The 23,604-nt window shown below is 35.3% G+C and overlaps 4 protein-coding genes across 5 annotated transcripts; 2 read left to right on the top strand and 2 right to left on the bottom strand.

Moving 5' to 3' along the window:
* The first annotated feature begins 4,871 nt into the window (after positions 1 to 4,871).
* On the top strand, positions 4,872 to 7,677 carry LOC109193873 (zinc finger BED domain-containing protein RICESLEEPER 2-like). Its single transcript, XM_019344701.1, has 3 exons — positions 4,872 to 6,948; positions 7,038 to 7,096; positions 7,609 to 7,677. The coding sequence occupies exons 1-3, from the start codon at positions 4,872 to 4,874 to the stop codon at positions 7,675 to 7,677; spliced, it is 2,205 nt and encodes a 734-aa protein (XP_019200246.1).
* A 637-nt stretch (positions 7,678 to 8,314) lies between these two features.
* On the bottom strand, positions 8,315 to 11,245 carry LOC109193872. Its single transcript, XM_019344700.1, has 9 exons — positions 11,093 to 11,245; positions 10,633 to 10,903; positions 10,452 to 10,548; positions 9,591 to 9,723; positions 9,209 to 9,493; positions 8,883 to 9,116; positions 8,632 to 8,804; positions 8,495 to 8,525; positions 8,315 to 8,401 (listed from the first exon to the last, which is right to left on the bottom strand). The coding sequence occupies exons 1-9, from the start codon at positions 11,243 to 11,245 to the stop codon at positions 8,315 to 8,317; spliced, it is 1,464 nt and encodes a 487-aa protein (XP_019200245.1).
* An 843-nt stretch (positions 11,246 to 12,088) lies between these two features.
* On the bottom strand, positions 12,089 to 13,871 carry LOC109193772 (protein yippee-like At4g27745). Its single transcript, XM_019344581.1, has 3 exons — positions 13,719 to 13,871; positions 13,453 to 13,575; positions 12,089 to 12,610 (listed from the first exon to the last, which is right to left on the bottom strand). The coding sequence occupies exons 2-3, from the start codon at positions 13,543 to 13,545 to the stop codon at positions 12,383 to 12,385; spliced, it is 321 nt and encodes a 106-aa protein (XP_019200126.1). The 5' UTR covers positions 13,546 to 13,575; positions 13,719 to 13,871; the 3' UTR covers positions 12,089 to 12,382.
* Positions 13,872 to 15,819: 1,948 nt separating this feature from the next.
* On the top strand, positions 15,820 to 20,946 carry LOC109146486 (RNA-binding protein 2-like). 2 transcript variants are annotated; one of them, XM_019294130.1, is made up of 7 exons: positions 15,820 to 16,130; positions 16,617 to 16,741; positions 16,824 to 17,061; positions 17,141 to 17,202; positions 17,287 to 17,368; positions 19,374 to 19,492; positions 19,584 to 20,045. In XM_019294130.1, the coding sequence occupies exons 1-6, from the start codon at positions 16,031 to 16,033 to the stop codon at positions 19,475 to 19,477; spliced, it is 711 nt and encodes a 236-aa protein (XP_019149675.1). In that variant the 5' UTR covers positions 15,820 to 16,030; the 3' UTR covers positions 19,478 to 19,492; positions 19,584 to 20,045. The 2 variants fall into 2 exon arrangements, with proteins under 2 accessions (XP_019149675.1, XP_019149676.1); XM_019294131.1 differs by lacking the exons at positions 19,374 to 19,492; positions 19,584 to 20,045 and adding an exon at positions 20,658 to 20,946.
* Positions 20,947 to 23,604: the final 2,658 nt, after the last annotated feature.

Genomic DNA, 23,604 nt, shown 5'->3' with positions numbered 1-23,604 from the left:
TCCACATAATTTAGTGCACAATAAATACCATTAATATATATATATATATATATATATATATATATATATATATATATATATATATATATATATATATATATATAATATTACGGAGTATATGTTTGTTCGGTCGGAATATTATGAGAAGAGGAAGAAGGGTGAATACCCTTCTCCTTCCCCTTTGTCCGAACAGATCAGTTATTCACCCTCTCACCGCTCACTTCCGATCTCTCTCTGTCTCTCCTAAATCTAGATCAGTGCTTAGTCGAAATCTGGGTTTCAACTGTTCTTACTGAACATTGTTTCCGAAGAAATCTTAGACTGGTCTAGATGAGCATCTCCCCGATTCTCAGTACATAATCGCGATCTTTCATTTCCGTGAAAGATCGTAGTGTTCAACAACAGTAAATGGTGGAAATCACGCTGCAGTGAAGCTAATTTCGAACTACTAAGGTTAGTGTGCATTTAATTTCCAGACAATTTAATTAGGGTTCGGATTTATCACTGTTGTTTGTTCTAAACTTGATCTAATTTACTGGATCTAAGCATGCATATCGAGAATCATAGATAAAAGCTCTTAATTTCCGATTTGTATGATTCATAAAAATTAGGGTTTTAAGTCGTCTTCTTTGTAGTGTTGCTATAAAAACACACAATTGAAATTACTGTTAACTGTGTAAATATCATGTTCAAAATACTATAGCTATATTCTGGTACAAACAAATCCTAACCAATAAGTCTACTTTATCATGTTGTTTGTCATGGACATACTGGAATTATTTGAGGAGATGGAGAAGACAAACAGAATCGCACGGCAAGAGGGATGCTACAATGAAGCTTCATTTCAAAAACAAAAAGATAAGTTTCGAACTTACCTTTATTTGCTTCACTTGGTTTCCTTTTGATGCCTATAATTGTTGACTTAGTGATTTTTCTCATTGCACTGTCTATTGTGTGTACTTGAAAATGTCTCTGTGAATTGTCTATTTGGCTGGGGTCTGAAACTGGAGAACTGTGTTGGTAGTTAGATGGGGCATCTTTCTTTAGATGGGTTGATTGTAGTTTACTTAACTTTTTGCCTTGATTTCGAAAAAAAGATTGGAACTGAAGAGTTTTCTGTTAATATTAATGATAGCTGTCCATCAATTATATTTAATGTTTAGGGAATGTGTTTCTTTTCCTAAGAATGATTAACTTTTACTCAACAGTCCAATAATTCCATTGTCTTAAATTTCTTTAGATAATTGGTCAGAACATGGAACACACAGATTGATTCTTTGGTTCTAAAACTCTTCAAGATTCTCTGTTATGCCAGTCTATCAAATTATTTTCCTAATGAAATGACATTCTCAGTTTTTTAGTGAACACAGTAATGTTCATTACATTTAAAATCTTGAATTTAGGTGGTGTGATCTACTTTCTTTCTAAATGTGCTAGCAAATTTCTTCTATTATTTATTCTGAACACATGATCATTCTAACTTTTTTATTTGTTTTTTTATTCGTTTTAGAAGAAAATTATCCAAGCTGTGGAGTAATTGAAGAGCGGCAAGCAGAAAATAAGCACTATGTCCATATCAGCAATCAGGTTAAGACTCTATCTTGATTTACCTTACTTTAGATGACTTTGTATTGTTATACTTGCATAGTTTTTAAGTTTGTTCACTTAGTTTGTAAGGCAATGTATAGTTTGATTTAAAAAGACTTTTTTCAACAAATGGTCATCAAGTATAGACCAAGTTCTTATTTTTTTAATTTCATTTTTGTCAATTTGTTTAGGGAGGTTGTAAGAACATTGAACACATACATTTATTATTTGATTCTACTCATATTCAATTCTCTGTTATTTTAGTGTATCCTTTTCCTCTTATTAAATATTATGAACACAACTTCTAACCAATTTTTTTTGTTGTTATTCTTATTAGAATGAAACAATTCAAGCTTTGAAGAAATTGAAGAGCAGCCGGCAGAAAAAAACCAATCAATGAAAGACCACTAAAAGCAATATGGTCATATAAGCAAATAGGTTAAGACTTCCTCTTTACTTGGCTGTATTTAGATTAGTTTGTATGCATATACTTGCACCGTTTGTAAGTTTGTTCACTTTACTTTCTAAGGCAATAGTTTTCCATTACTGGCTTTCACTTTGGTGCATTGTTTGGTTCTATATAAGTATAGAACTCACTAATGTTAACACAGTAATGTTAATAACTTTTTATTTTTCTCTTTGGTCAAAACTGGTATAACTATTTTGTATATATCATAATATTCTTTAAATGTGTTTTATTGCAAGCAACAACTTTGTTTTTTTTAATATTAGACACATTCAGTAAAATGTCCTTGTTCAAGAAATGGTGCTCGACTATCGACCAACTTCATATAATTTTAATTCTAGTGTCTTTGATATCTTGACTTTGGTGCATTATTTTATTCTATATAAGTATAGAAGTGCCATTTGTGTAGGATCATACTTTTCTGTTTTTTTTTTTTTTTAATTTAAGGAGATTCTCATTTTTTTTATTAAAACAGAAATTTAAATTACTTTTTTTTTTCTCTTTGCTTAAAACTAGTATAATGTTCTTCTATGTATCATAATATTGTTTAAATGTTTTTTATTGGAAGAAACAACTTTGTTTTATTAATAATAGACACATTGAATAAAATGTCTTTGTTCAACAAATGGTCCTCGAGTATCGACACTGTTAATCTATTTGTATTTCTATTCTATTTGACCCCTGGAATTTGTTCAATTGTTTTATTCTATATCAGTATAAAAGTCAGATTTGTGTACGATCAAAACATTTTTCCGTTTAAAGGAGATTGTTGGTTTTTTAGTTAACACAGTAATGTAAATGACTTTACAAAAATCTTCTTTTAGTTGCTGTTATCTAATTTCTTTTTAAATGTGCTAGAAAACTTTGATGGATACCAGCTTGGACATCAGGTGCTTTGGAGAGATGCAAACTGAGTAAAAGAAGATTGTGCAAATAGGTAATTGGAACTAACTCTATTTTTTAGGCAGAATATATTTAGATATAAAGTCTTAGAATTGCAAACTGAGTAAAAGAAGATTGTGCAAATAGGTAATTGGAACTAACTCTATTTTTTAGGCAGAATATATTTAGATATAAAGTCTTAGAATTGCAAACAGAGTAAAAGAAGATTGTGCAAATAGGTAATTGGAACTAGGGCTGAGCATAATCCGAAGAAACCGAAAAAACCGGCCGAACCGCGAACCGAAATAGACCAACCGAACCGAACCGATACCCGAGTTGCAAAACCGAACCGACGCCTAAAACGACGTCGGTTTACGGAGTTCGGATAGGGTGGGTTAAAAATTCACCCGACCCGTCCGAATACCCGATAAAAGCTAGGGTTGCGTATGTAGATAGCAATACGACGTCGTTTAGGCTTAGTATATATATATGTTGTTACTCCTAACTCCACACTTGCGCAGTCAGTCTCTTGATTCCTTTCTCTTGCTAGGGTTTCCAGACGAGAGCTTCTCTTCTCTCATTCTCTGAGACTCTCAGTTCTCTCTGGTTCTCTGCGCAGTCGCACCTTGCGATTTTAGTCCTCACTCCTCAGTTCTCTCTAGTCTTTCTGTACTAGACAAAGACTACCTTCTTTGTAGTCTATACTCTCCTTGTCCGGTTGGTTCTGTTATAGTCCGGTTGGTCACTGGTGGAAGCCCTCATGCCCTGACTGGTGTAGTGGTGCTGTGGTGGTCGTGGACGTGGTGCTGTGGTGGACTACTGGTGTCGTCGAGAGTCGAGACGTCGACTTCCAGTAAACTGGAGGCCTGAAGGCTGAAGCCCTCATTCTCCGGTGTATTTGTGAGAAAAGAAGTAACTCGCTGACCCTATTCTTAAATTTATTGTGATGTATTATGTGGTCTCTGTGATATTGTAGTGTGAGCACTGACTTTGTGTCTTTGTTAGTTGTTACTGCAAACCCTAGTTTTGTAAAAGTTATTTCTTAGATATGTTGGCATATTGCTCTGAGTTTATTGCGAATTTGTGATCTATTTTGTGTCTCTGTGATAATGTGGTGGAAGCACTGACTATGGTTTCTATGATTCTCTGAATTGTGGACTGTGATTAAGTCAATCTGTTGAGAAGTTCCAGATTGTATATCACGTGTCCCTTGTCCCTTGTTTGTGATGTTATGATACTTGATTATGGTTTCTATGATTCTCTGAATTGTGGACTGTGATTAAGTCAATCTGTTGAGAAGTTCCAGATTGTATATCACTTGTCCCTTGTCCCTTGTTTGTGATGTTATGATACTTGATTATGGTTTCTATGATTCTCTGAATTGTGGACTGTGATTAAGTCAATCTGTTGAGAAGTTCCATATTGTATATCACTTGTCCCTTGTCCCTTGTTTGTGATGTTATGATACTTGATTATGGTTTCTATGATTCTTTGAATTGTGGACTGTGATTAAGTCAATCTGTTGAGAAGTTCCAGATTGTATATCACTTGTCCCTTGTCCCTTGTGGTGGAAGCACTGACTGTTTTAACTAATAAGAGTCTGTTTAATTTGAGTGTTATAAACTTATAATGTCTCTTAAAGGCTTTAATTGGTGGAAGCCACTTAGAAATTCAGTTAATGATGTTGATGAAATGAGCTGTTTTTATGTTATAACAGTCTCTGATTCATCTGGATATTTGAAATATATCCCTGAATCTAGATTTCTTTGTAAGTTTATGGATGTATTCCCTTAATTGTATTTGTATATTTGTAATTTTGTATTGAATAATGCCCTTTAATTAATTATGCATTCCTGTTTAATGATGACACAAAATGTGTCTGATTCTGGAATGTTTTTGAATCCTGTTGTGTGTACTGATAGTTCACCATTTTTAGATGGATAATATCAGTATGCCTGGTACTCCTGGTAGTCAACCTCCCAGCTCCTCAATTGATGGACCTTCAGGGGTGGAAGCCCAAACTGTTGAGAATCAACAGAATGAGCAACCTCCTACTGCTGTTCCAGCCAAGAAGAGGAAACAGGTTGCTTCCAGATCACCAGTGTGGGATCATTTTGAGGCAATAAAGGACACTAATAATGTGGTTGTAAAAGGCAAATGCATTTATTGTGCCAAAATTTACCACTGTGAGACAAAAAAACATGGGACTTCTTCCTTAAGAAATCACATGGTTAGCTGTTTGAAAAATCCTCACTCCATGGAAACTAGGCAGTCCCTGTTAACATTTCAGGCTGTTACATCACTTACAGATGGTCAGCCTACTGTGGGAGAAATAGGGACTTGGGTTTTTAATCAAGAGTCAATAAGGAGGGCCTTGGTTGAAATGATAATCATAGATGAATTGCCTTTTAGGTTTGTGGAGGGAATAGGTTTCAGGAGGTTCATAGCTATTGCTTGCCCTAGGTTTATAGTTCCATCCAGGTGGACTATAAGTAGGGACATCCTAGTTGTCTATGATGAGGAGAGACTGAAATTGAAGCAATTTTTAAGGGGAAGCAGTCATAGGGTTAGTATCACTACAGATTCTTGGACATCCATCCAAAGAATTAACTACATGGTAGTTACTGCCCATTTCATTGATTCTGAGTGGAAGCTTCATAAGAAAATCCTTGCATTTGTCCCTGTTACTTCTCACAAAGGTGAATATCTAGCCAAAGCCCTAGAAAATTGTTTGCTTGAGTGGGGGCTTAGAGATGTGTTTTCTGTGACTGTTGATAATGCCTCATCAAATGACACTGCTATGGTTTTTCTGAAGAAAAAAATGCTGTCTTGGGGATCATCTACTGTGAGGACAAAGTATCTTCACATGAGATGTATTGCCCATATCTTAAACCTAGTAGTTCAAGATGGTCTTAAGGATTGTGATAGTTCAGTTAAGAAGGTTAGGGAGGTGGTTAGATATGTTAGAAACTCTCCAGCTAGACTCAAGAAGTTCAGGGATTTGGCTGATTGGTTGAGTATTGAACAAAGGTCTTCTTTGTGTTTAGATGTTCCAACCAGATGGAACTCTACCTATTTAATGTTGCAGTCTGCATTAACTTACCAAAAAGTGTTTGAATCTTTGGAGTCTGATTGCTCTTTTAAGTCTGATTTGGGTAATTCAATTCCTGATTTTATTGACTGGGAATCTGTTGGCAGTCTGGTTCATTTACTGAAGTGTTTTTATGACATGACCATTAGAATTTCTGGTTCTTTATATGTCACCTCAAACACTTTCTTTACTGAGATTTCTGATTTGTACTGCCTATTGAAAGGCATGGTGGAAGTTGGTGGGCCAGTTGGTGTGATGGGGAAAAATATGAAGGCAAAATTTGAGAAGTATTGGGGTGATGTGGAAAAAATGAATCTAATGATATTTTTTGCAAACATTCTAGACCCTAGAGACAAGTTAGAGTATATGCCTACTCAGTTTAATCATATGTATGGTGAGGAAAAGGGTCAAAAATTATATGACAAAGTAGTTGCTGGTCTTGCTGAGTTATTTGATGATTATTCTACATCTGCCTCTTCTTCTGTTCCTTCTGTGCCTGTGTCTGTACAGCCTACATCTACCTCTTCTGTTTCTGTTGGGAAGCCACAACATTTTCTGAAGTCCCAAATTAAAAAGCAAAGATTGGAGTCTGGGGGTAAGAAACAAACTGAGTTGGATATGTACTTGAGTGAGGGAATAGTTGAAGAGGAAGAATCTTTTGACATACTTGGATGGTGGAAGATCAACTCTGCTAGGTTTCCAGTTCTGTCTAAGCTTGCTAGGGATGTCCTAGCCATTCCAATATCCACTGTAGCCTCAGAATCTGCCTTCAGTACATCTGGAAGAGTATTGGATCCTTTTAGGAGTTCTTTAACTCCAAAAATTGTGGAAGCATTGGTGTGTACACAAGATTGGCTTAGAAAGCAAAATACTCCTTTATGTATTGAGGAGAATCTGGAAGAGTTGGAGAGGTTTGAAAAAGGTATGACTTTGTAGTTTGAACATTATAATCCTTTATACTTATATTTTAAATTGCTTAAATTGTTAATACTTTTCTTGTTTATTTTGCAGAGTTAAGTGGTGATGGTGGAAGTGGGAGGTCTCTTGGTTCTACACTTGCTACAATTCCTGTAATGTTATTATTTACATTACTTGATTTTATTGATTCTAACTAAATTGCAATCTAATCTCACTTGCTATTTTTTGAGCCCACTGGACATCTGTAAGTCTCAGACTCTGTAACTCTGTAAGTATGAAGGCCTGGTAACTTGTACTAAGTTGCTGCCTCATGTACCTTGGGCATTTGGTAATGTATGGACTCTTTTATTCTGTTTGTTCACTTTAAGTTGGCAAGTTTGGCAATGATGAAACTTCCACCTTCAATCTGAAAAGGAAAGGATTAAGTTGGTCAGTTGCTCTATACTTAAGGTATATTGAAGCAATAGGCCCTTAATCCAAATGATATGTAAAATATGCTTACTGAGCCAATATTTATATAATCCCTTCTCTGTTTTTCATTTTCTAATGCTTGCTTAGTTGCTTTACTTGTTTACTTGCTTGTGTACTAATTATCTACACTAACTTGCCACAATTCACAGGAAGAAGAATAACTACTCTAATTGTCTGAATTCTAAAAGTCTAGGAGTTGCTGAATGCTGAGTTGCTGATTTTGGGTGAATTTGTTTTTGTGGGGCTTCGGTTTAAAGTTTAAACAGTTATGTAAATTTGTATGTAGTAAGTAGTATACAAGCTAGTATGTATGTACTTCTGTAGTTTTTTTGGAGTCTTAGTCTCTTAGACTCTTAGCCACTTAAGAGTTAAGACTCTTAATGTTAGTTAATAGACTACTTAGTAATACTAATTACTAACTTAGTAACTTAGTAACTTAGTATTACTGGTATTAGTCTATTACACTATCATTCTATTAATTATTACTTATTTATTCAGTATTATTCAGTATTTCAAACTTTCAGTTACTTATTATTTTGCTTTTGATTTTAATTTATGAATTTTTGATTTGATTTCAACAATTGTTAATATCCGAAATAATTTCGGATATCCGACCGACCCGACCAAACCCGAACTAGGATATAACCGACCGGATAAGTCAACATTTTTAAACGGATAGGGTAGTCAAAATACAAAACCGAAATCCGATCGGATGCACCTATCTCTCACCCGATCCGTCCGAACCGTCCGAATGCACACTCCTAATTGGAACTAACTCAATTTTTTAGACACAATATATTTAGATATAAAGTCTTAGAATTGGAATATTACCTACAAACTCTAACATGTAATTGAACATATAAAAAAACACAACTACAAAGTCTAAGTTGCTTGCCAAACTATTTCCATCCTGTCTGCCTTCTAAAACCTTGGCCACTTGGCATCCTTGCTAAACTTGGACACCTTTCATCCTTACTCTTAATAACCTGAAAGGAAAAGTAGAAAAACTGCAAAACAGGTTCTAATAGCAGTATATACACCAATGTATTGTACTAAACAGTTAGGCAATAACTAAAAACATTAGATAAAAGTTGTAAAACATCCCAAAAACTGAAAATAAGAAAGTTTCACATCACAGTCTTAGGAAAATAAAAAAAAAAATGTCTGGATAATGTCCCGCCAACAACAAACACTTTCAACCATCAATGTCAATTACAACTTTTCCCTCTTGATTTCTGAGTCATTCAACTTCTTCCTACTTTTGGATGATGAAAACTCATCCAAAAGTGACCTTTTAATAGCCCCAGAGTTTTCAGCATTGTCTTCTCCTTCCTTTTGCGAGGGCTGGACAGTGGCAGGGCTATTCACTTCAACTCCAATAGAATCTTCCTATTAGTAAGTAAAGCAGAAAAGCCTATTAGTAACCAATAAAAAAAAATCATAGACTTTAGGGTTTATAATTCTTACTCCAGAAACTGCATCGGTGTTAGTTTCCTCCTCAATCATCTTTGACATTAAGTCTTGCTCTTCATGCTCCACAAACCTGTCAGCATAGGTCTTAAGCAAGTGCTCATCCCTTACAACCCTAACAACATTGAATGGGTAATTGGGGCCCATCTTTTGAGCCAGTTTGAAGTTGATCTTAAACAGCATCTTCATTCCAACTATAGCATCCAATTCAGGGGGCACTTCAACATCAAGCTGTTTAGATAGGTGATAAATAACAAAATTAAAAACATATAATATAAACAGTTTAGGAAAAAAAATGTAGACATTAAATTATAAGAATTTACCTCCTTGTATTTTGCATACAAAATAGAGGCAGGAATACCCACAAGCTCTGTAACTTCCCTATCCCAAAGCAACATTGGAGCATCTCCAGATTTGTCAAGAGCAATAACAACTACTTTGTACCTAACTGTATCCATCATACAAGTCTTTTTACACTTAGTACAAAAAAGAGTCCCTTCCTGTTCTTTAAGCTTCTTATTACATCCAAGTTTCAGGCACGATAGGTAGTACCAACCATCCTCAAAATCTAACCCAAGAATCTCAGCAGCAACATAGTAGTCCCCATCCTATAGTATACAAATAATTTTGTAAGTATATATTGCACTTACCAAATTCAGTTACATCAAATAAAAGAAAGAATTGCTAGCTTAGTGTGTGGATTACCTCTTTCACCTTCTTAATATCATGGCAGTTAGTGACAATAACAGCAGCATTATTAAAATCACTAATGCCTATAGAGTTGGAATGCAGTGTGCCAGTACTGAGACTCCTCATTGGAGTACCCTGAGCTTTCATGCTTCAAAAACATTAGAAACTTGGTTAGATGTGTCTAAAACACCCTACAACAATACAGTAGACAACATTTAAAATATCTATCTTATTTTTTGATTGGTAGTTGAGTAAAGTTGAAGAAATGCATACACTGTACAACATGGTATTTCAATATATATACACAGTACAGTGTATTTTTTTTAATCCAGTATTCAGATGTTAAAAAAAAATATATGGCATAACTAAAATCAGAAGTACAAAGTAGAGCACACATTAATAAAGATACAAAAAAAAAAAAAAAAAAGAGAGAAATTTAAAAGATGAACTTACTTTGACTTAAACTCTTTAAACTCTTCTCAATCCTCATTAAACCACAGCTTCGTCGCATCATAGGAACTGGTTATTCTCACTTCACCTAAAAAAAATATATAGAATAGATGCATGTATTTGAAGATATATATTATGATATATATACAGTATAGAATATAGAGTATTTGAACTTATAGATTAGAAGAGAAAATAGTATAGAAACTCACCACCACAACTTTGGCCCTACAGCATTGAATGACAACAATCAGTGGTTCTTTCGAATCACTATTGTAAAAAGGCATCAGGGAAGAAACATGGTCATTTCAGAGTGTACACATCATGGTGTTATCACTGGATTAGAAACAGAAAAAAAACACAAAAGTATGAAAAAAAAAAAAAGCGCATCATTTTCGAATGTAATCAATTTTATTTTAAAAAACTTACGCATTGTCTTCAATTTGAAAGTCGATTAGTTTGGTGGCCTTCCCCCCTACAATCTTGTCCACAGGATTGTAAATCTCAATTACCCTTCCAATAACATCTGCAAAATGAACAAAATATTAGCAAGAACTACTAAAAGTAGAATAAAGAACATATTAGCAGTTAGGAAAGGTAAATTTAGTACCAATCAGCTCCTTGTCATTCACATCATCAGGATCTTTCAAAGCCAAAAAACTCTTTAATCTAAACATTTTGCAAGGAAAGCCAGTAGAATGTATTTCATTCACTTGTGTTATGTAGTTAAATTTGAGCATGAAACCATGCTCTGTAATCTTGTAGACATAATAGTTTGTAGAGGCCATGAAGTTCTTTATTTCAAACACTTTCCCTTCCTTGATTGTATCTCTATACTTTACAATGTCTTTCTTGATAATACTCGCATGAATGTAGTCTCCCTGCGAATACAATAGGAAAAAAAATTTAGACAGCAAAACAGTTTAGGATGAGTAGATAACATGGCATGAAAGTAGCTTAATTGAAAGACCATTAGATGAGAAGATTATAGACAGCAAAACATACTAAGATTATTAGATAACATGGCATGATTAGTAGACAAAATCAGATTGGCAAATAGATAAAATTACCTCTTCACCATGGAACAAAACTTCTATGCTCTTACTGACCTGCCCCTCTCCCCTTTTCTCAGGAACTTCATACACACGAACTGCTCTCACTCGTATTGCCCTTTCCTGGTGTTCCGGCTTAATGTTTCTGACAGCAATGAACATGGAAGGCATGTTGAAACACCAAAAGTGGCTTTCGAAAAGGCTGTAAAGTGTAAGAATTTTCTGAAGTGTTCTGCCATGAAGAAGCCCGGTATTTATACATACTGAAGATTCAAAAAAAAAAAAAAGATACCGGCATTCTATGTTTGGGAAATCGCACATCTCAATTAATGTGAATTTGAATATTGCAACTCTGCATATTCTATGTAATGTATGTAATATATATAATTCTTTCTCGTAGGCCGTAGCAGTTCATTATGCTTTGTAGATATTTATAGTAATGATCTTGTTTACAATACCAAAGAGTTCTACATTAATTGAACTCCTTGGGAACCAACTACCAAGGATTGTATAATAATAAGAACGGCTATGCATATTCCCAAGAGAGAATCCCATTACACGCGCACAATAAAGAAGGAACTAATTCGATATTCATGACTCCACCAAAACTGTGTCGTTTTCATTGGGCGGGAAACAATGATTGGCAAAACTTCTTGCTTTATTATAGAGTTAGATTAGATTAGATGGTTTTTTTTTTTTTTTTTTTTTTTTTTTGGTTAGACCACGAGATGTCCTCAGACTCTAACTGTAGGAGGCATTTTTAAGCCCGAACCATACTCAGACTAATCTCTGTTCACACTGGACCAGTCCAAGAGGGGGTTCGAATTCTCGACCTCTCTTAAGGGACAAAAGTGCACGGCCACTCACGCCAACCAAGCTAGTTTTTTAGTGTAAATAGTTGAATGACTTCTTAAAGACTGTCAAACTTGGCAAACAAAGAAAGAAGAGATTGGTCTTTAATGAACCAAGAAACACTAATGTAGTAGATTCATCTCTTGCACTGCCATCCAAATCAGAAGGCATAAATCTACTGATAAAGGGAAATGCCTCAAACTTGATTGATGTCTAGTACATATACATACACACATACATACAGTGAGATACAAGATGAGGTTTACCCCGTGCACACCCTCAGGTAGTGATTGTGGAATAATAGAGAAGGAATGACAGATGAAAGAAGTGTTCAATTCAAATATCAACCAATTTCTTCTAGTGTTTTCTATATGGATTGCACACAAGATAATATATGTAATTACACTTGCACTGATCTGTGGTAATATCTTAGCGAGCGAGCGGATGGGAATGGCGCTACCAATTCTCTTTGACGATTTTTGACTTCTCGAGTATGAACTTCCCTTCCTTGTACTTCTGCGTTGGCTCGTATGCTCGTTCATACTTCCACCCTAACAACTCGTGGCAATCTGAACAGAATATATCAGCAACTGTGTGAAGACCAGTCGTGAGATGTCTGTCTTCTTTGGTCCCAACTCGAATATTCATCACGTGAGAAAATAGAAACGCTCTTCCATTCCTTCCCTGAACAGAAATGCAGTGAATGTATACAGTATATATTTTCGATAAAACCATAAACACAAGCATACAGAACTGAAAAGTATCCTACATTCCTAAAGCAAGCAAATTGATCATTCTCGAGTTTTCATTTGAGGTGTGTTGATGGATAGGTGAGAATATGGAAATCCCAATTTCACCTTGATTGAATTATGAAATTTAAAGTAGGATGGACGAGACTCGAGAGGAAGTACTTTTCGAAAGAGAAAATTTTCACTTCTTTGGTTTGGGGGAAATGATTATATGAATGATGAAAATCCATTTTCCACATCAACCATACATGTCATAATGCCATCTCTGATTATCAAATTAGAAGATAAAGATCATATGAAATCATGAAGAGTGGCTGGTTGGTACTCGACTACTCGGTCATCTCTCCATCTTTCTTCACTCACCGTGGGTTTCAACCAAAACGGGGAAGAAAGATTCAAGAATGAACACTAAACCGTTTCTCCTCCTCCCCAAAATCTGAACCCAACAATGAACTTTCACAGTATAGAATTCACCAAAGAATGTGGTCACTTCAACAACCTATCAATCTTTAGATTTTCTATGCATTTCGAGATTTCTGCTTACATGTTTAGATTCATAATCCATTCAGTCAGCACAGATTACTATAGATCTTGCACTTTATAGAACTGGAAAAGACAAACAAATGAATGCCAGAAAGGACAAAAGACATAAAATGGCAAAAACCCAATCACCCTATCAACAAATCCATAAATTCTTGAATGCAGAAGATCTGTCATAGCAACAATTTCAACAAATCCCATGTTCCAGCAGCTACATAGGACATAAAAATGGCTAACCTGGAAGTCCTTTGAGATTATATCATCATGAACAGAAACATGATTTTTACACTTGTAGCAGCTGTACAACCTAGGTCCAATTGTTTCATCCATGGAACAAGAACACCAACACAAACACACCCACTGTTCACGGAACCAAATTAATCAAATTTCAGCATAGCCCAACAACAAATAACCATAAAGATCGAAACTTTAGACAAAATCCTAGAAAAAACCCAGAGAAATCAAAGCCAAACTCTAGAGAGAGAGTGTGTGTGTGAAGATACCTGAAATTCTACAGCTTTGAATAGGAAGAAATCGGAGATGAAGGCAAGAACAGCAGATAAGGCTAGCGTGCTGGACGATAACACTTCGGCGTAGAATGTTGGCTAAACGTATTAAGTCAACACATTTTTGTCGTAAAACCCAAGCGCGGGGTTGAAGAGAACGCAATTTGTCCTTTTATGTTAAAAAAACAAAAAAAAAATTGAAAGAACAAAAACATCGAAGTACTGCAGTGGAATGATAACCTGACCCAGTAAAACCAATCATACAAAAAAAAAAAAAAAAAAAAAAAAAAAAAAAAAAAACGAAAGTGCAGGAATCCCATTCCATTGTTCGTACTTTGCTTTAATTCAACAAAGTACCTCCAAATATTATAAAGGGTAAATTACTTTATTCTAATTTAATGACATCTCATTATTATGAAAGTCCTCAATTCTAAACTCAAATAATTAAATATGAAGGCCAGAAAAGGTGATCGAGTGGTAAAACATAATTATTGTATTATAAACTTACAAGTTTGATTCTTACTAACACATCTTCGATTAAATGGTAATATATAATTTTTTAATGCAATTTACATATGACAATTTTTACTTAGCTTCAAGTACTTAGTGTCACTCAATATATATATATATATATATATATATATAAATACCGATGGGGATAATATTGTATAATGTATAAAGGCCGACTTGAACCGAAAGTATCCGACTTAGTCCAATCACAACAACTCCTCGAACCACAATTTTTCTTGCAACGAGCAATTTGATCATACTTCCTGGCATTCACGTGTCGCGACTCGCGACTGACCTAAATACACCCTACTGATGCCACAAGTCCCATCACACGTCTTGTCAATGACACAATAAATATTCATGCAACTGACACTGATATAAACAACCAACTCATGAAATATACGTGTAAGATATGTTAAGGGTCCGACATGTGTCCTCTCAACCTCTATAATACCTCAATGCATATTTCATACACACTACATAAGGGGATGAAAATCAAGACACTCACAAGTCACAAGTACTCTATGTATTTCCTAACCACCACGAATTATAAGGGAATTTACACTATCATATATAATATTTGGTTATTTTGATAATGATTTCTAATAGCAATCAATATACTTATACTATGTATTATGAACGTACAAAATAAGGTCATATAATGTTTTTAAAAAGTATTTAACATATTATAATATGAGGAATTTAATAGTAAAAATTATTGAGAGAGGTGTCTGAGCAAGTAAAGCACGACTTTCATATTTAAACGAGAAAAGGCTCAAATAAGCTCCTAAACTTTACCCTAAGGTCAATTAGGCCCATAAACTTTTTAAAAAGTCAATTAAACACTCAAACATGTCAAATTGGGTTAATGAAGCTCAAAAACTGATAAATGACTTATTATTACAGGTCATTTTAATTCCGCGCGACGGATTCCGACCACCAGCGACATTTCCAGCCGTCCAGTCGTCTTCCACTGGAGAAGACGACCGGACGCCGCCTTCTCCCGTGGAAGACGACCGGACGGCCGGAAAATGTCGCGCGGTGGTCGGAATTCGTCACCAGTGGCCGAAAACCGTCGCCGATAACAGGTCATTTACAGATTTCTAGGTTTCATTGACCCAATTTGACATGTTTAAGTGTTTAATTGAACTTTTTTAAAGTTTAGGGGCCTAATTGACCTTTGGGGTAAAGTTTAGGGGCCTATTTGACAATTTTCTCTATTTAAACATTACGAAATTAATTGTTGCCAATACATTTGTTATCATGTCCGTTGTATTATGTCTTCATAATACATTGTGGTTTACTATGATTTACAAATTATTACACATGATATATAATAAACTAGCTCATATGTAATGAATAAATTTACTAATGTGTAATAATTTACAAATCACCACACGATAAATGTAAATTGTACTAAGAAGTATAAATCGAATTCGTGATCTTAAAGCAAAAAAGTTATTAGTATGTTCTATTAATTTAGTTAGTCATTTATTTTAAGTTGCTCCATGTATACTTTATTTGTAGTGGTTGCGATTTTTTTAAAAGATAAAAAAAAATAAAAAAGAATTTATGAAGAGGATTAATATAAAAATGCCGGGGTAAAAAAAAAAAAATAGAGGCAAAGTGTTAGACCAGAAGAACGACGTGAACCAGGGGGGCACGCTTTACTAGCCAAGACTGCTGCGAATTCTATCGAACTTCTACTCTGCTCTCTCCTTCCTACAGCTGATACCCGTGTTTCTGCTTTGGAATCGATCGTCTTTGTCTCCGAAAAGACTTCAATTTCCGGTGTGAAAATGGCAGATGCGTACTGGAGATTCGGCGACGTTCGGCAACAACCGCCGCCGGCAGCAGCTATTCCGTCTCTCCTTGCTAAACGCCCTCGCTCGGAATACGGTATCTAACTTCTTTTCCTATCTATCTATCGAATTCTCTATCTAATTGTTCTTTTGCAAAGACCCTAGGTTTTGTATTTGTCCCGACATCAGAATTTGTTGTAATTCGGACAGACAGGTAGGGTTTTTGGGGAATTTTTACTTATGTTTTATGGGGTATTTTTCCCGTAATTTATAGGAATTTGTAGAATATATGGAGTGGAAATTATGCTTTATTTAGCTAGTTTTTTATTTGTTGGGTATAGAATTGATATAAAATGGTCCTGTAACGTGAAAGGGTAGACAAAGTTTAGTTCAATTGTAATCTCTCTTGAGCAGCTATAGAGTTCTAGTAGTTGAACCTTTGTTACCTGTGGCTTTCAAAGAGAGGAGTATAAAAGATTGCATCTTTTTTTCTCTGTCATGGCTTCTATGTTGTGTTTCATTTGTTCTGTTTGAATCAGAATTGATCATACAGTTGGACTCTATATTTTCTTATGCTGTGTAGATCCTGCAAACAGCCATGACTTGGCTGGCTATTATGCTCGTGATGATGGAAGGGGGGGAGTGCATCGTGTCATCAGAGATACTGATCCTATTGGAGCATCATATGACCGTTATCTGCAAAGCGCGGTAAACAACTCTTTCTACTTTGTTGTGTGCTGCATATTTCTGATGATCATGTGTGTCTGAAATTCCTAACATAATGTGCCAGAAAGTTTCTGCTTATGGTGGGGGTGAATCTGCAAGACCTCTGACTGGTGGAATGGCTGGACATCCTACCGAAGATCCACGTGTTTTGGGCATTGGTGGATCAGACCCTGTGGGTGCAAAAGGCAGGGCAATGGGAGGAGTAGGAGGTGGGAGAACTGAAGTTCATCTCCCTCCTGATGCTTCAAGCACACTCTATGTGGAGGGCTTACCTGCTAATTGCACTCGACGGGAAGTGTCCCGTATCCTTTTACAATCCACCTCATACTGTTATGTTTCAACTTCTTTGTTCTGGACGTCTTCCTTAACTTATTTTTGCAGACATATTTCGGCCTTTTGTGGGCTATAAAGAAGTGCGACTGGTAACAAAAGAATCAAGACGTGTAAGGATTCATCAAATTGTTTGTTTTTAATTGCCAACACAGTATGTGGTTTTCTTGAATTCATTTCTCAATCAACATGTGCAGCCTGATGGTGATCCATTGGTTTTTTGTTTCGTTGACTTTGCAAGCCCAGCCCATGCTGCCACTGCAATGGATGCCTTACAAGGTGAAGTTACCTTTCTCATGCTTCTTATCATGTAATGCCATATTAAAGCTCATAACTATAGTTTTGAAAGTATCAAAAAGAAAAACAAGAAATAATATAATTAGAAGCATCTCTTGCATGGATCATTCTAAAACTGCATGCAGCACTAGAGTCCTAACATAGTATGTAATAATTAGATGTGAATGGGATACGTATCTTGTGACTTTTTTGAAGCCTCTGCAGCCAAGATTATATTTTACTGTCCCTTTTCTTGTCCTTACCAGAAATTAATTCAACTGCCTTGTCTAAACTGTGCATGTTATTCTGTTCTCCTTGTTTCATTCACTGCCTGTAATATAATGTAAGCTTGTGCTAACTTCCTATGACTATTCCATTGATAATCAAAATTTATCAGCCTGCTAGAGCATAGAACACTCAACGGGTAATTTAATTTGTTGTCCTGTTATTTTCACCTTTCTCTTCACAAAATATTCTAAATTTCCTTAGGATTTGTATGTTGTAAATACGTTCAGGCTACATGTTGAGGAGTTTTAAGACTCAATGGAAGATTTCTGTACAGATCTAGGTGGAAACTGACTGAATGCTTTATTTCCTCTTTAGCCACAATATGCTGTTAATAGGATAAATAAAGGTGGGGGGTTTGAGTACATCTCGTAAACATTTAGTGAACCTTAATACCTTTATGTGCACTCTGGATAAAAAAAAAATATTTTCACTATACAATTAGAGCCTCTCATAAAGCAGGTCTTAACTTTGCACCCATGGTTCAGATCTACATTTGAATTTTTAATCCCTGCTTTCGAAGTCTAATCATGGACCTCTTTTATAAATTGCAAGTAAAAATACATTCTAAAATTAGTGACCTATTCTTAGTGGGGGGAAAAAAAAAACTTCAGAACATTCAAGAGGAATTCTTTTTTTTTTGAAATGGAAAATAAAAACTCAACTTCTAGTTTTTCACTTTAAAAGACGAGGTTGGAAAATATTGAAGAGATGCTCTCGAAATTTCCTTCAACGATTAAGCAATGCTTTCCCCTATTTTTCAATATGGACGAAAAATACACGTGAATCACCTCCCTACCACAAGTGCCGCACTGCTGCTCTCTTCTGCTTACCACTATCACTTCCACCCACATCTGCCGCTGCGCCAACCATCACCATTTTCATGGCCCCTCTTCCACCCACCACTCTGTATCATTATCATCCCACACACGTCTATCTGCTTACATCACTGCTGGGCTAACCACCATCACTATTGCAGTCGCCAGCTGCTACCACCATTCATCATCACCACCCACCCCTACCCACTACCACACCACCTAATCACGTATCACCCATCATCTCTGTCCACCATTAGCAAAACTCACCACCACACTCCAACATTGCCACTGTCTATTTGTGTTGCTGTTTTTTATATTAGTAAAATGGTAAAATTTGGACAGTTTTCATATTTTTTTAAGTTGAAAAGTAATTATGATCTAAGATTCTAAGACCATGTTTTATAATTTTCCATTTAGTCAACTGGAAATGGAAATCATTTTCCAGTACAAAATTGGCCCTGGGTGATTCAACCCAAGCATTAGAGCTGTTTGGGCCTCCATATTTTGTCCTGGAAAGTATCCTTTTCTTAACTGTCCGATATGCCAAAAAGAACGCCAATGAATGCATTCTTGAATCTTGAGACACTATCTGCTGATTGGTAGATATGTTTCATCTTACATGATCCAAATTGCATGCGTCTCATGATAAAGCCGCGCAACAACTCCACATAAGTGTGAGCAGAAATTCTTCTCCCTGCATGTGACATTGAGTCTGCCTAAGCTTGGTGAACTTTCTGTTGCACAAGTGACAGTAGGATGCTTGGCAGTGGAAGTTTACGTCTTGTACCTCTTCGGATTCAGATTAAGCCGTAACTGAACATATCAATGCTATGCCAGTTCCCACGACTAGACAATAAAACGACACTTGTTCCGCAGCGTAAAATGGTAAAAACTCTATCTTGCAGGTTATGTTTTCGATGAGCTCGAACGTGATTCGGTTACTCTAAGGCTGCAATTTGCTCGCCATCCTGGTGCACGGTCAGGTGGCGGGCATCGCGGGAGACGTTGAACTCTGCACGTGCAGGTGATATATGCTAGACTCTCGGACACTAACGCTTTATTCTTATGGGAATTGCGTACTGGAAACTAAACTCTGGACGGACGCTTCTATGTAGGACCCACTCGAATTGTGATATTACGATAGTGAGAGACGTTACGCCAGCGTTGCAGTTTCATTTGCGATATCTATGCTAGACTGCTACTCTGCACGGTGCTTTCATTAGGACAGACCAGCTCGAATTCAGTGGGAATCTGTTATTCAAGGAACAAATATTCGTGTTTAAAAATGTTTTAGCCTCCTTTGCAACCTTGTTTTCTGTCCACGGCGTCTCTACTGGACAACGCTACTGTTATATTTCATTCCTAGATGGACATAGTAAGGAAAAAATTCGATAATGTTTTGAGTTTAGATTATGATCGTATTTGGATGTATTTTATTAAAATCGCGTGATAACAAGTCATTAGCTATACCTTGTCCAATGATGCACATGAATGATGTGAAATCATTTGCTACTTCAGTGCTCTAACTCTCTACTTCAGTTTAATGTGAAAAATGCTTGGTGTTCTATCTTCTCTAATTGCTTACTTCAGTTTCATACACCCTATGTTGTTCTTGTTCTATCTTCTCTAATTGCTTACTTCAGTTTCATACACCCTATGTCGTTCTTGGGAGTAACTTTATATTGCGTTGGGTAAGAATGACATTTCAGTCCGTGTAGTCCTGATACGAAATCCCCCCTGGCAATCTTGCCCTTATAACTCCAGGCGTCAGCTCTCCTGTACTCTAACTGGGATGTAGTTGGTGGTTTTGATTTGGTCGGTGAGATTATGCGATTCCTTGGCCTGGAAAAATTGAAAATGAAGCACTTGTACATGGCCACAGAATTTCTCTCTTGTTGGGTGACATAGGAATAAGATACATGTGGAATTTGGACTCATTATGTCTATGTAAGCAGAATCCTACTTAACCATTTTGCCTAGTGCTGCAAGGATAGGTGTTTTGGCTCATGGCTCATCAATAATTGACATTACCATATGGCCATTGTTTATGTTTTATTCTCTCCATTCATTTCTTCAACTTTACAGCATTCCCTGTGTACCAGTCCAATGTTCTTGCCATGCTATTTTATTTGCATATTACCAGTTCATTGTGTGTTTTGGGTTCTTTCTCTCTCTTATATGTTGCACAGGGGAGGAAGCATAGCAATCCAGCAGCTATTATCTGTGTACTACCCTGCAAATTTTGTCAAGAGCTGTTGGTAGTGGAGAGATTGATATTACAAATTTACACTGACCCTATGAAAAACTCTTTTGCTTCTAATACTTGGGCATTTCTCTTATGCCTTGCAGTGTGAATTTGTACATCAAAATTATAGGGTTACGTGTCAAATTACCTTGAAGTTCTTGTATTGTACTTATAGGATCTTGTTCTATTTAAATTTTGGTCAATTTAATTTTATTAGTGTCTGGAATTGATAATTTGGCTGTTATCAACTCTTTAGACAGGTCCATTAGTGATGTGGCACCAATATGTCAAACTTTGGTGAAGTGATATTTCCATGCCAACATTTATTATGAATATATCATTGAATAGTTTTACTTTCTTCTTTTTTTTTTTGACTTTTTTACCAGGTAGTATATGTTTTTGATCGAGATACTAATCTCTGCATACTTAAATCATAGTATAGTTCTACATCTCTTGATCTAATTTATGCTATGACTACCCTTTTTTTTTTTTTTTTTTTTTTTTTTTTTTTTTTTTTTTTTTTTGAAGTAATAAGGACGAATGCATTAAGGGAAAAGTGTCAAATTGACCCCTTAAGTCAAGTGGATAGTGCATTTGGGTCCCCTAAGTGAAAAAAGCTCCATTCAAGTCCACTAAATTGGTAAAATTGTTCAATTAAGTCCAATATGACTTGTTTATCATGTTAAATTGATATGGTGTTGACACGTGTCCTTCTTATTTTATTTTTTAAAACAAATGTTTTTATTTATTAAAAATAAAAAAATATTATTTATTATAAATTAATTAATTAAAATAATAATAATAATTAAAAATTTTTTAAAAAAAACAACCACCAACTGTCTGCACTAGACAGCTAGTGGCTATCTTCCTTCTTCACAGTCGTCTAAGGAAGGCGCCATGGACGTCTGTAGGGATGGCAATGTGCCCCGTCCCCGGGATCCCCGCCCCGAAAGAAAGAGATGGGGATGAGAAAGATTTTCGGGGGACGGGGAACATTTGTGATTCCCCGTTGGGGACGGGGACGGGGATGGGGATACCCCTCCCCGCCCCGCCCCGTCCCCGAATAATTTTATATATATATATATATATATATATATATATATATATATATATATATATATATATATATATATATATTACATATATAAATATCTCAAATCTCAAAACATAATAAGTGTGAATGAAAGTTATACCTCTGATTTATGTCTGTTTTTTCCGTTATGTTTTTTTTGTACATTATGCTATAAAGGTTATACATTAAAATATTTTGGACAAACATACCCCTGCCATTATAACTTCTGTTATCTTTTCCACTATTGTTACCATGCACATGCATCCACCATATATTTTCTTATCTTCTTCATTAATAATAATATATACACATTATATATTTGAGTTATATGTTAATTATCACATAAAATATAAATATCAGATTTATAAAAATGATTTAAATTATTATTATTATTTAGAATAATTTAAATATCTAAAATCTAAATAAATTTAAAATTTTAATATATTGTATTAATATTGGGCACTTATTTTGTGCGCATCGCGCATAAAAAATACTAGTTGTTAGTATAAGTGTACTGTTGTAGTTAATTACATATATATAAGTGTACTGTTATAGTTAATTACGTATATATAAGTGTACATATACTGCCACTTATATATATAAGTGGTAGTATTATTTCACTGTACTACATACACATGCAGTATGCTATATATATATATATATATTATTTTAATTTTTGAAATTATGATTTATATTTTAAAAATTTTATTATTAAAATTTAAAATTATTTAACATTTTGTCTAGAAGTTGATGGAGAGTGGGGAATCCCCGTCCCCGCCTAATTCCCCGTGGGGACGGGGATGGAGAATATTTCCAATTCCCCGCCGGGGATGGGGACGGGGACGGGGATGGGGATGAGATAGCGGGGACGGGGATGGGGATGAGATAGCGGGGACGGGGACGGGGAGTATACTCCCCGCCCCCGCCCCGCCCCGTTGCCATCCCTAGACGTCTGGCCGTCTTCCTTAGACGGTCGTGGCTGTCCGTGAAGAAAGAAGACATCCACCGATTGTCCAGCGCGGACAGTCGGTGGTTGTTTTTTTTTTTTTTTTTTGAATTTTTAAAGTATTATTATTATTTTAATTAATTAATTAATTAATTAAAAATAATATTTTTAATAAATAAAAAGTATTTATTTTACAAAATAAAATAAGAAAGACACGTGTCAACACTATATCGATTTAATCTGTTAAACAGGTTATATTGGATTTTATTGAACAATTTTACAGGTTTAGGGGACTTCAATGGAGTTTTTTTTTTTTTTTCACTTAGGGTCCGTTTGGAAAGCAGGAAAATGACTTCTGGAAAATGTTTTCTGGAAAATGAGTCATTTTCCGGAAAACATTTTCCTTTCCCGTGTTTGGTTGCATTATGGAAAACTGTTTTTCTGTGTTTGGTTCATTTTCTGGAAAATGAGTAGAATTGTATAATTAAACATTTTAATTATTTTATTTAGAATATTACAACATGTATAATAATATATAATAATATAATATTAATTTTAAATATAATAAAAAATAGCTAAGTTTTTCAAAAAAAAAAAAAACTAATAATATATCAAAAATATTATGGTGGTGGTGGTGGTGTAGTGGTAGTGGTTTTATTCGTTATATAATAATAATAATAATAATAATAATAATAAAAAAATAATAACAATAACAATAATAATAATAATAATAATAATAATAATTGGTGGTGGTATAACGGTGGTGGTGTGGTGGCGGTGGTATGGTGGTGGTGGCGACGGTGGTGGTTGCGGTGGTATGGTCGTGGTGGTGGCGGCGACGGCGGTAGTGGTGTTGGTGTGATGGTGGTGGTA

This window comes from Ipomoea nil, unplaced genomic scaffold, assembly GCF_001879475.1.
Source record: "Ipomoea nil cultivar Tokyo-kokei standard unplaced genomic scaffold, Asagao_1.1 scaffold1932, whole genome shotgun sequence".
In the NCBI taxonomy this organism is placed as follows: domain Eukaryota; kingdom Viridiplantae; phylum Streptophyta; class Magnoliopsida; order Solanales; family Convolvulaceae; genus Ipomoea; species Ipomoea nil.
The sequence above is the reverse complement of the archived record's forward strand: the minus strand, read 5'-3'. Positions and strand labels throughout refer to the sequence as shown.